Source organism: Anolis carolinensis, chromosome 1, assembly GCF_035594765.1.
Source record: "Anolis carolinensis isolate JA03-04 chromosome 1, rAnoCar3.1.pri, whole genome shotgun sequence".
Taxonomy (NCBI): Eukaryota; Metazoa; Chordata; class Lepidosauria; order Squamata; family Dactyloidae; genus Anolis; species Anolis carolinensis.
Genome location: NC_085841.1, coordinates 208,269,860 through 208,284,288, shown reverse-complemented (window position 1 = coordinate 208,284,288; position 14,429 = coordinate 208,269,860). Strand labels below are relative to the sequence as shown.

At 42.2% G+C, this 14,429-nt stretch overlaps 1 protein-coding gene across 8 annotated transcripts in view; it reads right to left on the bottom strand.

Annotated features, from left to right (window-relative positions):
* wipf1 (WAS/WASL interacting protein family member 1) overlaps positions 1 to 14,429 on the bottom strand; it is a 119,140-nt gene that overhangs the window by 11,482 nt on the left and 93,229 nt on the right. For 7 of the 8 annotated variants that reach the window (XM_008119225.3, XM_016996848.2, XM_062969159.1 and 4 more), the window contains 4 exons: positions 13,675 to 13,860; positions 9,294 to 10,061; positions 7,243 to 7,464; positions 5,592 to 5,705 (listed from right to left, as the gene is read on the bottom strand). In XM_008119225.3, coding sequence (XP_008117432.2) covers positions 5,592 to 5,705; positions 7,243 to 7,464; positions 9,294 to 10,061; positions 13,675 to 13,860 — 1,290 coding nt within the window. Of the gene's footprint in view, positions 1 to 5,591; positions 5,706 to 7,242; positions 7,465 to 9,293; positions 10,062 to 10,155; positions 11,312 to 13,674; positions 13,861 to 14,429 lie in introns of those variants that run through there. The other variant, XM_062969160.1, reaches the window with a different exon arrangement.

Below are 14,429 nucleotides of genomic sequence, written 5' to 3'. Positions count from 1 at the left end.
AGAAAAGACTTTAATCTCTCAGCCAAAATATTCGTAAAAAAATGTAATCCATATTAAGCAAGGAAATTGGCCTGTAGTTCTTAACGTCTTTGGGGTCTTGTTTTTCTTTATTTATCATTATTATCGAAGCCATTCTCCAAGACTCTGGAGGGTTTTGATGATTTCTCTGATATTTTCCTTGGCTTCTTCATGTATATTTCTAAACCTAAGTTGAAATTCTGACTCTTTTTGTTCTAGCCTTTCTTGTCTCGCTTCTAATCTAGAACTTATGGTCTCTAGCTCATTCATTCTTCCTTGTAGGACATCCTGTGACTCCTCTAATTTTTGTTTATCTTGTTTTATCTCTTGTTGAACCTGATCAAAGTTTGTTTTCATATTACTAAATTCTTGTGAAATCTTCTTCTTCATATTTAACATCTGCTCCTGTAATGTATTTTGGCTATCTGATATCCTCATTAATTCCTTCATAATACCTTTCAAGCTTAAATTAGGGGCCGGGCTGTGGCGCAGGCTGTTGAGCAGCTGCAATAAATCACTCTGACCATGAGGTCATGAGTTCGAGGCCAGCCCGTGGCAGGGTGAGCACCCGTCAATTAAAAAATAAAAAATAGCCCCTGCTCGTTGCTGACCTAGCAACCCGAAAGATAGTTGCATCTATCAAGTAGGAAATAAGGTACCACTTATAAAGTGGGGAGGCAAGTTTAACTAATTTATGACCTGGAATGAGGAAGTGCCGTCAGAGTGGATGATGAAGCAGCTGCTCCCCCCTGTAGCCAGAATCGAACATCCCCTCAGAAGAAGGTTAAATTGCCTCTGCGTCTGTCTGTCTCAGTCTCTGTTTGATGTGTTTATGGGCATTGAATGTTTGCCCTATGTGTGTATAATGTGATCCGCCCTGAGTCCCCTTCGGGGTGAGAAGGGCGGAATATAAATACTGTAAATAAATAAATAATAAATAAATTATCAGGGAGAGAGTGTCTTCTCGATGATGTCTTAGCCTCCTCCTTCTCTGGTCTTATTTTAGAGGTTGCCATTTTTCTATTGTGTGTTGTATATTCCCCTTGAAAAATTGATAATTTGATAAATGGATAAGTATGTATTTTATGTAAATAGTTAATTTATTCAAAAATTAATTCTCTAATAAATTAATTAATGAGTTAGTCAAAACGTTAATCCATGATTTACTGTATCTTCTAATTATCAACTAATCTAGCTTGTAAATTGATATCGTTATAAATCTCCAATTAATCAAATACCTCGCCACTACCTTTATACTTTATATATTTTATATAATTGTATTTCCTTCTCTCTTTTTTTAATTTTAATTCTTTGTTCCAGTAATGTCAGATGATGGTTTAAATTGTTCTTCTCTTCCACTATATATCCTTATCTTTCTATGTTCTTTTTCTCCATTATAATCCTTTAAATCTACTCCTTTAGCTTGCTTGATCCACTCTTCTATCCCTCACTATCAATCACTAGTTCACTCGTCCACTTCTCCCTCGCTGCTTGTCACTAATCCGCAGCTCCCTCGCCGCTCTTCTCTCGGTCGCTGCTCCCTTGTCGCCTGCCACTCATCTGCCGGTTCTTCTCCCTCATCTGCTGCTCCCTTCTGCTCATCTTCCGCCACTTCTCCACACTCGTCCACTTCGCCCTCGCCGCTTGTCACTTGTCAGCTGCTCCCTCACCTCACCTCTTGATCTCGATTCTTCTCTCTCATCCACTGCTCCCTTCTGCCCGTCCCTCTCCCTCTACACCCTCGCTGCTCGCCTTTATCCTTTGGTCTCTCGCCACTTGTCCCTCATCTGTCTCTCGTCCATCACTTCTCTTCTTTATGTCTCTCCCTCGTCTGCTGTTCGTCTCTACCTCCTCCACTTCTTATCCGTCATTCTTACCTCTACTCCTTGCTCCTGGTCCTTATCTTGCTGGCTTCTACTTTCCCAATGTTTACTGCACCTCTTGCTTTCTGTTGTTACTTTGTCTGTATCCAAGTTTAGTATAGCTCTATTGTCAGAGGCAGTCTCGAGCCTTCCTTTTGCTGTTTTCTGTATTTATTGCTCTATGGGCCGGCTCTCTCTTGCCTTCTTTCTCTCTTCTTCCTGTCTCTATCGTCTTAATTTTCTCATCTCACTCTTCCGTTTCCTGCCTTCTTCCACTTTGTTTAAAGAAGGAGGGCTGTAGACTAAACAAATCTTCGTCAAGGTCAGTTCTCTTCAAAATGTCGCTGCTGCCTGGATTCTCCCACCTCTTCTTTATTTTTGTTTTTGTTTTTCCCTTTAATTGTAAATTCAAATTTGCCTCAATCATTCAAGGTCTAGCCCCCTCTTCCCAAGCCAAGGGACCTCGGGTCTTCTAAACTCCTCTTTTGCGTCAAGTCCCTTTCTCCCCTTGTTTCAATCCAAGCACAAGTCTTCTGTTCTAATCCCAAGTATATCAAAGTAAGAATCCTTCTCAATTTTACTCACTTTACAGTGGATTCAATCTTCTGGTTGAATTTGAAAGTGGATGGGTTGGCAGTCATCCAGAGGATTCTGGCTCAAACCTTAGCAACCCACTTACCCAGTGAGCTCCTTTTTGCCATGGCCTGTGGCCCGCCGCCCTTGAGGGGTGGTGGGCTCTTGGACCTTCGACTCGGGGCTCGGGGGGTTTAGCTGTCTATTAGGCTAAAAATTCTGCCTAATAGAGGGAGCCTATAGGCTCTACTCAGTTGTTTTGGTGGCGGCGTCCTGAGAGCTCTCAGGACGTCTGTCCTGCCTCCATGGCATTCATCCGGAAGTAAGTAAGTAAGTAAGTAAGTAAAAGTTTATTTGTATACCGCCCTCTCTCCCAAAAGGGACTCAGGGCGGTTTCCAATATAAAATCAGCAAACACTATAAAACGCTATAAGAATTAGAAACGAAAACAAAACATAACAATTGACTAAAACAATCACATAAGCAGAAGGAATATAATCACTCAAATAACATGAATCCGCAAAGAAAGAGGGGAAAAAAAGACCACTGGGATGGAGGAGAGGAAGTCCAATTTAACTTAATTTATGACACCATAAAACTGACGGCGGTGTGCGAAGAACATGAGAAAATACTACCATCAAAAAGGATTCAACGTCACAGTGGATGATGAAGCGGCAGCTCCCCCTGTAGCCGGAATCGAGCATACCCTCATGAAGCTGGAAGCTGGAGAATGTTAAATAGCCTCTACTGTCTGTGTATATGTGGTATGTCTGATAATGGCATTTAATGCTGTTCTATTCTGTCCTGTCTGTTCAAATGGCATTGAATGTTTGCCGTGTATGTGTACTGTGATACGCCCTGAGTCTCCTTGGGGAGATAGGGCGGAATATAAATAAAGTGTAATTATTATATGTTGTTATTATTAAACTACAACATTGATATTCTGCAAGCTTAACCCAAATTACACTGTTTTCCTTTTCTGTAGCTTTAAACATTAAAACAATATTCTGCCTACAGTATTTTTCCTTCCTCAGATAATTTAACATCTTGAACAAAATACATGCACATGAGCTTACATTACTTTGGGCATGTTGATATGTGTTGGTGTGGTCTACCAGGTAGGAACAGGGGGGAAATGCCCACTCACTCCCTTTGATATTTTTGTAATGAGTGTGCTACAGAGTCTAATAATAATAATAATAATAATAACTTCATTTTTATATCCCGCTCCCATCTCCCCAGAGGGGACTTGGGGCGGCTCACATGGGGACAAGCCCAGTGCCAAAATACAATAAAATACAGCATAATTAAGCCAATGTAAAACAGGTAAAATAGTATAATCATACAAACCAGCATAAAATATCAACATAAAACATTAGAACATTAGAGTCTGAACAAAATATACAAACTGTAAGATAAAATTCAGCAGACTCTACAAAAGGGAATTAAGGATCTCATTACAGAGTTCAATCAATAAGAGTGGGGTGTGATAAAGTGCAGTAGTTGTGACCATTAATAACTAACCGGGACTATTTATTTGAATGCACATCGAAATAACCATGTTTTAAGGTCCTTTCTAAAGATGGACAGTGAGGGTGCCAGCCTGATCTCCCTGGGGAGGGAATTCCAGAGCCGAGGGGCCACCACCGAGAAGGCCCTCTCGTCTCCACCAACCGTGCCTGAGACGGGGGTGGGAGTGAGAGGAGGGCCTCCCCAGAAGATCTCAAGGCCCACGTGGGTTCATAGGGGAGGAGGCGGTCACGGAGATAAGCAGGTCCTGAACCGTTTATTTTAAAACTGTGAGAAATAAGGCAATTTTACTATGCTGCTGTAATACCTAGTAGTTTCTATTTTTTTTCATTTAAAAAATAATTTTAAGAGTTATTATGTTCTCTTATGAATCCTAAAGTAAAACCCTACATGTAATTGGTATCTACCTATTATCTATTTATCCACCCAACCACCCACCCAAAGGGGGCAACAAAAATGAGAAAATGAATTGAGAGGGTGATTATTAAACAATTATTAAACAATTTATTGGCACCAGACTGCCCCAAAGCTACCAAAAGCACTTGAAAATGTGTGGCTTGTTTCTGCTATCTCACCCCACCCCCACAAATCAGATAAAATGGCAGTCAAAATGACACTGCATAGATTCAGGTGGAGCCCCCCAGTGGTGCAATGGGTGGTGCAGTTGTGCTGGTAGGACTGCTGAGCGAAAGGTTGGTGGTTCAAATCTGGGGAACGGGGTGAGCTCCCATCTGTCAGCTCTAGCTCCCCATGTAGGGACATGAGAGAAGCCTCGCACAGGATGGTAAAACATCAAACAACCTTGGCAATGTCTTTGCAGACGGCCAATTCTCTCACACCAGAAGCGACTTGCAGTTTCTCAAATCGCTTCTGACACAGAAAAAGAAAACTTCAGGTGCACTAAAATGCACTGGTGCAGTTCACTAGAAAAACAGCCCCTGCTCCCTATGCAGTTGCTCATCTGTGCCCAGTTACCTGATGCTGAATCTAAAGCCATTTCAGCAGGGTCCATGGCCATCCTTCTCTTGTCTTATTTATTATTATTATTTACAGTATTTATATTCCGCCCTTCTCACTCTGAAGGGGACTCAGGGCGGATCATATTATATACATATAGGGCAAACATTCAATGCCCATATACACATAGAACCGAGACAGAGACAGACACAGAGGCAATTTAACCTTCCCCAGGGGGATGTTCGATTCTGGCCGCAGGGGGGAGCAGCTGCTTCATCATCCACTGTGACGGCACTTCCTCATTCCAACATCGTAAATTAGTTAAATTTGCCTCCCCACTTTATAAGTGGTACCTTATTTCCTACTTGATAGATACAACTATCTTTCAGGTTGCTAGGTCAGCAATGAGCAGGGGCTATTTTTTATTTTTTAATTGACGGGTGCTCACCCCGCCACGGGCTGGCCTCGAACTCATGACCTCATGGTCAGAGTGATTTATTGCAGCAGGCTGCTCACCAGCCTGCGCCACAGCCCGGTCCTACATTTTAGGTTCATTGTTTAGCAGCCACTGCCAGCTTCTACATGATCAAAGAACTTCATGTATTTTTGTTGCAGTAATCATTCACCAAACACAAATGAGATAGTACTTACTTCTATTATCATTCCTTCCCAGTTTGCTGGGGTAGCTTTTATTTATGGGCACATATGGCTCTGGAGGTGGCAAGTCAGACAGAGGATGGAAGGAAAAGCGGCTTTCCCACTCATCTAGATAACACAAGAAGAACAATATTCTCTTAACCTCCAGAAATCTTTATTACAGATAGAACACACTGGAATTATCTTGAACACACTGGAATTATTTTTCAGTAAACATGAGTTACAGCTATAATTTTCTCTTTTTTAGTATGTTACTCTTAATTTCTTCCATCAGAGAACACAACTTGCTTGAATCAGAACAGTTTGTGCTTTTTATGCTAACATAGTTGCGTGTTGTGCAGAAAGAAACACCATCTCCTCCTCACTGATCCCACAATAAAGTTTTTCATCAGGTACTGTGACTGGAAGTGAACAAAAATTAGTATCAGTCTGTAATGCTGGAGCATCATCATCCTTGTAGCCTCAGTCCATCTATCATAATGTAATTAACTCCAAGTGCACAGACAGCTTCTCTTGAAATATCTGCCTGTGCCTAGCAAACTGAAGGTAACTGATATGTAAAATATAATTCCAAAAATAAATAGTCTGTGATTCTGAAAAAAATATTTTTCTTCATTTTTGATATTGTGGGCTTAGAACATTTTAAGAACTAGCTCAGCTCAGGAAGGCAATTCTAACACTGACTTTCTGAAATTGCAAAAGAGAATCTATAAGGCCCTTTCTAGGTAAAGGTAAAGGTTTTCCCCTGACATTAAGTCTAGTCATGTCTGACTTTGAGGGTTGGTGCTCATCTCCATTTCTAAGCCAAAAAGCTGGCATTGTCTGTAGACACCTCCAAGGTCCTGTGGCTGGCATGACTTCATGGAGCGCTATTACCTTCCCGCTGGAGTTGTACCTACTGATGTACTCACATTTGTATGTTTTTGAACTGCTAAATTGGCAGAAGCTAGGGCTAACAGCAGGAGCTCACTCCGCTCCCTGGATTTGAACTGCTGACCTTTCGGTGAGCAAGTTCAGCAGCTCAGCAGTTTAACCTGCTGCACCATCAGGAGCTCCAAGGGCCCTTCTACACTGTCCTATAAAATCCAGATTATCGGCTTTGAACGGGATTATATGGCAGTGTAGACTCATATAGTCCAGTTCAAAGTAGATGATGTGGATTATCTGCTCTGATAATCTGGATTATATGGCAGTGTAGAAGGGGCCTAAAACAGAATAGAATAGTTCTAAAAGACTGAGCAGTTTTACAACCCCACTTTTAAAAAATCACTCCAAACTAATTGTTCCTTATTTTAAGTTTGTTGCCCTTCAGTTCTACTCTCTATTCAGTGTTATTGGATGATTATTATAAAGTGGGATTTGCAAGTCCTGCATGTATGGATAACTTTCTGTGTTCTCCCGAGTGGGAAACTTTTGATACTCTGGATTTTATGGGCAATAGTCTCTTTCCATTGTTTATATCAGATTGGTCAGACAGAGCTGTAGATCAAAATAGGTGGAGGCCAAAATATTTGCCTTTCTGCCCCTGTGTAGGGACCACTTTCTCTTGAAGACAATTTATTGAAAGCATGGAGCTTGGAAACATACAATCCCAATTTCTCGTACTCCAGGTTTTCAATTTCTCAAGAAAACAGCTTCCACTCACCCTCACAGGAAGAATCCTGGAAGCCATTCCGCATTGCTGATGAGGGTGGTGGTGGCGGCGGCGGCGGGGCTCCAGAGCCTGGCCGGTCGGGGGGAAGCGGCGGCACTGATCCACCTCTATGTTTCTCAAATCCTCCTCTGGAAGGAAGCTGTGGAGTTGCTGGCAATGCCCGCAAAGTGCAGCCATTTCTGTTTATTGGTGGCGGTGGGGGAGGAAAGGATCCTAAACACAAGAAAATAAAGAGGCAAGCAAGGTTACTATACTTGCAGTACAGCACTCACCAATCTGAAATTTCCTGTTGGATTTTCTTATCTGGAAAACTATACTGTTTAGCTGGAATTGAACCACCTGATATCTGTTGGGAAGTAGCAGCCAATAATGAAAGGACCAAGGCAGTGACATCTCTGGCCCACCCTCTGTTTGGATATCAGCCAGCATGCCAACACCTTATATAAAGAAATAGTTTTCTAAGATCTACAGAGAAACTCACAGGAACACCTCAGTAAGCAAGGTCCAAAAGTGGCAGGCTAAAACCCGAAACCTCAATCAGTGGCTGAGACCAGATGAGAGACTCCCTCCTGGGCACACAGAAGACTGGGCGACTTGGAAGGCACTGAACAGACTCTGCTCTTGCACCACGAGATGCAGAGCCAACCTTAAGAAATGGGGCTACAAAGTGGAGTCCACAACAGGTGAGTGTGAAGAAGAGCAAACCACAGACCTCTTACTACAATGCAGCCTGAGCCCTGCACAATGGAGGACCTTCTTACAGCGACATCTGAGACACTTTCAAAGGACCAGCTTCTGGTCAAAGGAAATCTAGTATAATGCCAAGTTTCTAAATTTGTTTGTGTTTTTAAGCACATTATAACTGTACCCTCAGTTCGCTTCTGACATAATAAATAAATAAATAAATCTGAAAATAATATTTTCAGATTTATTTATTTATAAATAAACAAAGACCCAAGAACTTAATATACTGAGAGATCAGAATATGTGACCCATTTAAAACCATTTGCTACCTCTCCATGTCACCTCTTTATTTCTTTCTGGAATTTCTTACAGGTAAAAAAAGGTTTTATATCATGCTCCATTTGAGATTGGTCTCCTCCCCCAAATAATTCCTAAGTTTGTATCAGCACTAATTTAATTCTCTGTAAGTGAATGATCCCTTGGCACGATGCTTACTACACTAGCATCCATTTAAATAATGGGTGGATAATAACTGGCTTGCCACATGCTTTTAAAAAACAACAACATTTCTATCAGCCTTTTCCAGCATAGTTAATGAAGAGGACTTTCTATGACACATTCTATTGGTGAAGGGAATTTTTTGGCTGCTTTTGAAAGAACAACCCCCAAAAGTGTCAAATACACACTGTCAGCTGTCAACTAACTTGTGTCAATGTACTATCTACTTGTTCAAAAGTAGATCTAATAATAATAAATAATAATACAACTTTATTTATATTTTGCCCTATCTCCTCGGAGAAACTCAAGGCAGATTCCAAACATAAAAGGCAAAAATTCAATGCCTGAACATAATAACAATGCACCCATAATAATGAAAATTGACAACCCAACATATAAAAAATTATGACTTAACAACTAAAATTAAATGAAAAACGCAACTTGTTATAGCAGACATGAAACAAAACATCAAACATCAAAATCAGGATACCTTAAAATAGTATTGCACACAACCAAATCTCAGTCATGTTTCTTTATGGGATGGAAGGAGACTTGCTGGAAGGAATGGATGGAGAGCAAAGGTGGAGCCATGCTAGCCTCTCTAGGGACGGAGATGCAAACAAACACCAAGAAGGTCCTCTTCTGTATTTCCACAAAATGAGACTGAAAAGGCCTCTCCAGTCAATCTTAGAGCTCGAATGGGCTCAGAAAGGGAGACAGGATCCTTCAAGTACCCTGAACCCAAGTTGTAAAGGGACTTGTCTTCAGAACATTCATTTATATACCTATGTTTCCCATGCAACATCTCATGCTATTGGGTAAATTGGGATTTTTGCAAAAGGAATGCAGAGAAGCCTTACCTGATCTACTGGGAGGATCTCTCACAGGTGGTGGTGGCCTTTCATTTGGTGGGGGTGGAAGAGGTCCAGACCGACCAGAGCTGGTCAAAGTTGGTGGAGCAGGAGATGCAAGTGATATGTTTCTTTGAGGGAGCCGTGGCATTTCATCATTTCCTCCAAACATGGGTGGAACTGGAGGTGGGCCTGGCCTATTGGGAAGAGGAGGAGGACGAACTGGAGATCCGAATGATGGCCGAGGTGTTGAAGGCACTGGAGGCTTGTTGTTCTGAGGTGGAGGAGGGGGCAGGGAAGGTTCTCTGCTTAAAGGAGGTCTGTTTCCTGCAGGAGGTGGTGGTGGAGGTGGCTTCTCATCTATTGGTCTGGCTGGTGCTGGAGGAAGAGGAGGCCTATTTGAGGAAGGAGAAGAAGAAGGGCTGCCTGGTGATGTTTGTCGCATGGATCCTCCAAATCTGTTTCCTGGGAATGGCGGGGGTGTAAGACCCAAGCTGGCTTGTCTGCTTGTTCCTGGCAGAAGAGGAGCTCCTCGATTGTGCAGACTTGATGGGATGGGCCATGGAGTATTTGGCACAGGAGGGGCACCAGTGTCAGGTCTGGATCCAGCGTCGGGTCTTGGGGGAGGCATTCGGCTTCTTTGTGGTTCCATAGCTGGAGTTCTTTGGCTAGGAGAAGGGCCTGGAAACCGGCCTATGACACCAGGGGCTGAAAAGGGCTTGGCAGATGTCGCCCATCCTCCTGGTGGGAACACTGAAGCCCTGCTTCCCACAGAATCTGAGAAAGCAAAGAAATTGGTTATATAGGGGTGATGGAAGAATATTGATCAAATATTGGGAATTATATAAAAATGCACAAACATTTATCTCACTATGAATATTTGCATTAAAAAAATTCAAGAAACAACAGATCTCCTTTAGAAAACCAAGAGGATTTTTAGCAAGAATTTTCAAGGGTGTAGGAGAAGGAAGCTCCATTTTCTTCATGCTAGTTCTCTTTTTATCTTGATTTTAGCGAGCACTGAATCTTCTGTTGTAGATTCTCTATATGACTGTTAGTCTTGCAAAAAATCAGATTTGAGAGAGGGACAAATGTATGTGCTGTCTGTTACTGGATTTTCTGCAGAAGAGGCAGCCTACCAGAGAAACTCTAGTGTGTTAAGTGCTGTGGGATTAAGAGGAGATCCATAAATAGCCTGTGACACAACAGATAATGCCAGCTCTTAAAGACTGTGTTATATCAACACAGGCTGAAAGATCACTGCGTGTATTTCACAAACGCCACTGTATTCAAGGCCTTGCAAAAGATGTTTCCAGTAAAGAATGTACAAAGCTGTCCTGCCTCTGACTCTTTAGCCCAAAATGCAATTATTCCACAGCCTTCAGATGCATTGGAGCACAAATCAAAACATTCCCAGCTAGTGAGGCTAATGACACTACTGGATCAGGATGCTGGGAACTAGTTCAGCACATCTGGAGGGCCCAGGATTGAGGAAGATTCTCTGGTTCATAAATACATCTAAGCTCCACAACAGCTTAAGTGGTAAGGGACATATTGCTTTAAAAATCCAGTATATTTCTAAAGATCCCACTCCTTGGAAAATTGGGGAAAAAACTTGATAAAGAGCAATGAATAAAATGTTTACAGCAAGTTGTAACAAGAACATTTTAATATAAGAAAATGAACAGGATGTGATCATTGCAATTCCTGGTCTTGGTTACCTTTGAACAGCACTTTTATGGAAATTAGTGCTTTATGTGTGCTTGACACTAGAATATATAAAGTATTTTTCTTGTTTCACTAAAGTTGAGGGTTTCTTTAGATTTTATTGGGATTTTGGCAATTGTTCTTCATAAACTGACAAAACCAAATTTTAAGGACTTTGATTTTCCCTAATAAAAATATACATATTTGTAAAAGGTAATTCAATTTATAATTCCTAGCTGAATAAATTGTTCTTTTACCATGCCAAACACAATGACTTTATATCCCTACATTTGTGCATAACACACTTAATGCTCCTAAAACAACAAAGTGACCTTCAGTCTGCAAAGGATGCAAATATCACATTTTCGAGGGGTGTGTGTGTGTCAAAAAATTTCTGCCCCCCCCCCCCCCCCAGGCTTTACACTTACTGGAAATTCTGCATCTTTAAATAAGATAGAAACACGATAAAACAATTTCATCTAAAGTAATCTATACTTGAAGGCAAAAAAAAAAACTTCAAAGGGCTTTTGATCAAGAAATGGTTTTTATAAAAAAGATAAAATATTAACTGCAGCGATGAGGAGATCTTCCATGAAATCTTGTCTTAATGGATGTCTGCTGCATCTTACAAATGACTATTGAATTTGGCTGATGAAATACACAGTACAACTTTCACATCAGTGGAGGATACATTCCAGGCCTTTCCACTGACACTTGAAACTGTTGATAATAGCAAACCCTACATTTTGTCTATACTTGGGCCAGAAGCATATCATAGAATCACGTTGGATGACCTAAAGAGACCTACAAACACTTCTGGGGGGATTCCTTTTGGAGTAGGATAGTAACTTAGTTCCCTCAAGGAGATAAAGTTTTATTATTATAAGTGAAATCGTGGATATCAAATCCATGGATAAGGAAATGATGGCATCTTAAACTTCTATAGTTATGATACTGGTCATACCATTCCCTAGTGAATGGGGTAGGAAGGATGGTAATCAGACAGGGTGAGAGTTGAGCTATAGGGATTTGAGAACTAGACCCCAGAGACCAGGATTCATATTCCCATTTGGCCATGGAAACCCACTGGATGACTTTGAGGGCGTCACATTCTCTTAGCCTCAGATGAAAACAAAGGAAAACCCCTCTCTGAACAAATCTTGCTAAGAAGAAAACCATGAAAGGATTTCTTCAAGATTACCCTAAATTGGGAATTACCAAAATGCACACAGAAACAACAACAAAGACTACCTGATCTGGGTGTGTAATGACTTAAGTGTAAATGCAATTCAGAAGTGGACAACCTATGGCCCTCCCGATATTGTTGGACTTTTATAAGTCCCAGTCAAATCAATGTAGAGGCTGATGAGCATTAAAACCCAGCACCATCTAGAAGTGGGAAGCACAACTTGCCCTCTCTGATTTTAAGTGTGTTCCCAGATAGCTGATTTCATGAAACTCCTCGTTCACACAGCTCTCTCCCAAAATTGTTGTTTAATCAGTCAGCAGCCCTGTTTCTTGGCAATAAGAGTTGAGAAAGCAGGAGGACTGGCACATTTGCTTGAACTTTTAATCATATAAGCTTGTTGAGGATGCTCGATGCCAGAGGCGGTTCAACCACCAGGCCAACTAGGCATTTGCCTGTGGCGCCATCTTGTTGGGGGCGCCATCAAGGCAACTCCTGTCTTCTGCGGCCTGCCTCCGCCGCTGCACCTCCCTCCGCAAGGAAGGAGCCAATGTTGCCGCTTTGGGGAGCAGAGAAGCGGCACCAGGAAGACGTTCGGGACTTTGCAGAGTAAAGAAGCTGCTGAACGCCTTCCTGGCGAGGCTTCCTGGCGAGGCCTTCCAGGCATTCGGCGGTTTGAGGAGCAGAGAAGCTGCGAACGCCTTCATTCTCGCCAAGGAGCTCGGGACTTTGGGGAGCAGAGAAGCACCGCTTCTCTGCTCCCCAAACCACTGAACGCCTTCCTGGTGAGGTCTTCCTGGCGAGGCCTCACCAGGAAGGTCTCACCAGGAAGGTGTTTGGGGCTCCCGGTGCCCGCGCTGGGCCTTCAGAGATTGTGAGGTTAGTGGGGTTTATATATCTGTAGAAGGTCCAGGGTGGGAGAAAGAACTCTAATTAATCACCTTGATTAGCATTTAATGGCCCTGTGGCTTCAAGGCCTGGCTTCTTCTTGCCTGGGAGAACCTTTTTTTGGGAGGTGTTATCTGTCCCTGATTGTTTACTGTCTGGATTTCTCCTGTTTTCAGAGTGTTGTTCTTTATTTATTGTCCTGATTTTAGAGTTTTTTTTTTTAATACCGGGGACTATCTGGGTTATCTAAGTCCACATTGCCCTATATCTCTGTTCAATGTTTGGTGCTAAATTTATAAATATGGTAATTCCTACATAACATTACCATGTATTGAACTGCTTTTTCTGTTGATTTGTTGTAAATCATGATGTTTTGGTGCTTAATTTGTAAAATCTTGTAATTTGATGTTTAATAGGCTTTTCCTTAATCCCTCCTTATTATCCAACATTTTCGCTTATCCAACACTTTTATTTTCCAGTGATTGGTTTGGAGGGGGGCACCAAAATTCTGTCCGCCTACACTTGAAAAATACCTAGGGCTGGCTCTGCTGGATGCAATACTCGGGTCACAGAATACATCCTTGACAAAACATACCACATCTTCCTTACCATTATCCCTGTTCGTTGATCTAAGTTTTGGCATCCCTGCTTGGAAAAGACCTCCTAAGCCAGGAGGCCCACCTCCACTATAACTATTGCTGCTGCTGCTGCTGCTGCTGCCGCTGCTGCCTCCACCACCACCGCCGCCGCCACCACTACTGGTGAAGCCACCACCTCCACCCAATCCTTTTGGTTCTGCAGAAAGAGGGAGGGAAAAAGTATTAACTTCTTAAATCACAAAAAAATTGCAACCTATTTCTACAGATCTTAAATAGAATTCATGGCCTTTCAAGAGACAAACAGTTGAACCTAGCAGGACAGAGTGAAAGATCCTTATAACCTTTCAAGAAGTGTAAGGGCTTATCCAGACAGGGCACATATCCTGGGCCCTCTCGCACTTTTACTGGAGACGCCCAACCGATGCCTCCAGTAAAAGAAAATTAATTTGAGATAAAGCAGGAAAACCCTGCTTTATCCTGAATTAATTTGATAGTCCATTAGACCAGCGCCTTTGTAAAAGGTGCGGGTCTAGTGGGTTATGGGCCCTGTGGGGACAGGCCCATGGGTGGTTCCAGGACTGCCCGAGGGCCTGTCCACACACCCATTTTGCACCTTTTGGGCTCCTGGAGTCCAAAGATGCAAGATGGTATCCACCTCCTTTCCAATTCCCCGTCCCCCCTCACCACAAAACTCTTAAAATAAAAATAAAACTTACCAGGAGTCATTAGACCTCTCATCAGGCCTGATGGAACATATCAATGACA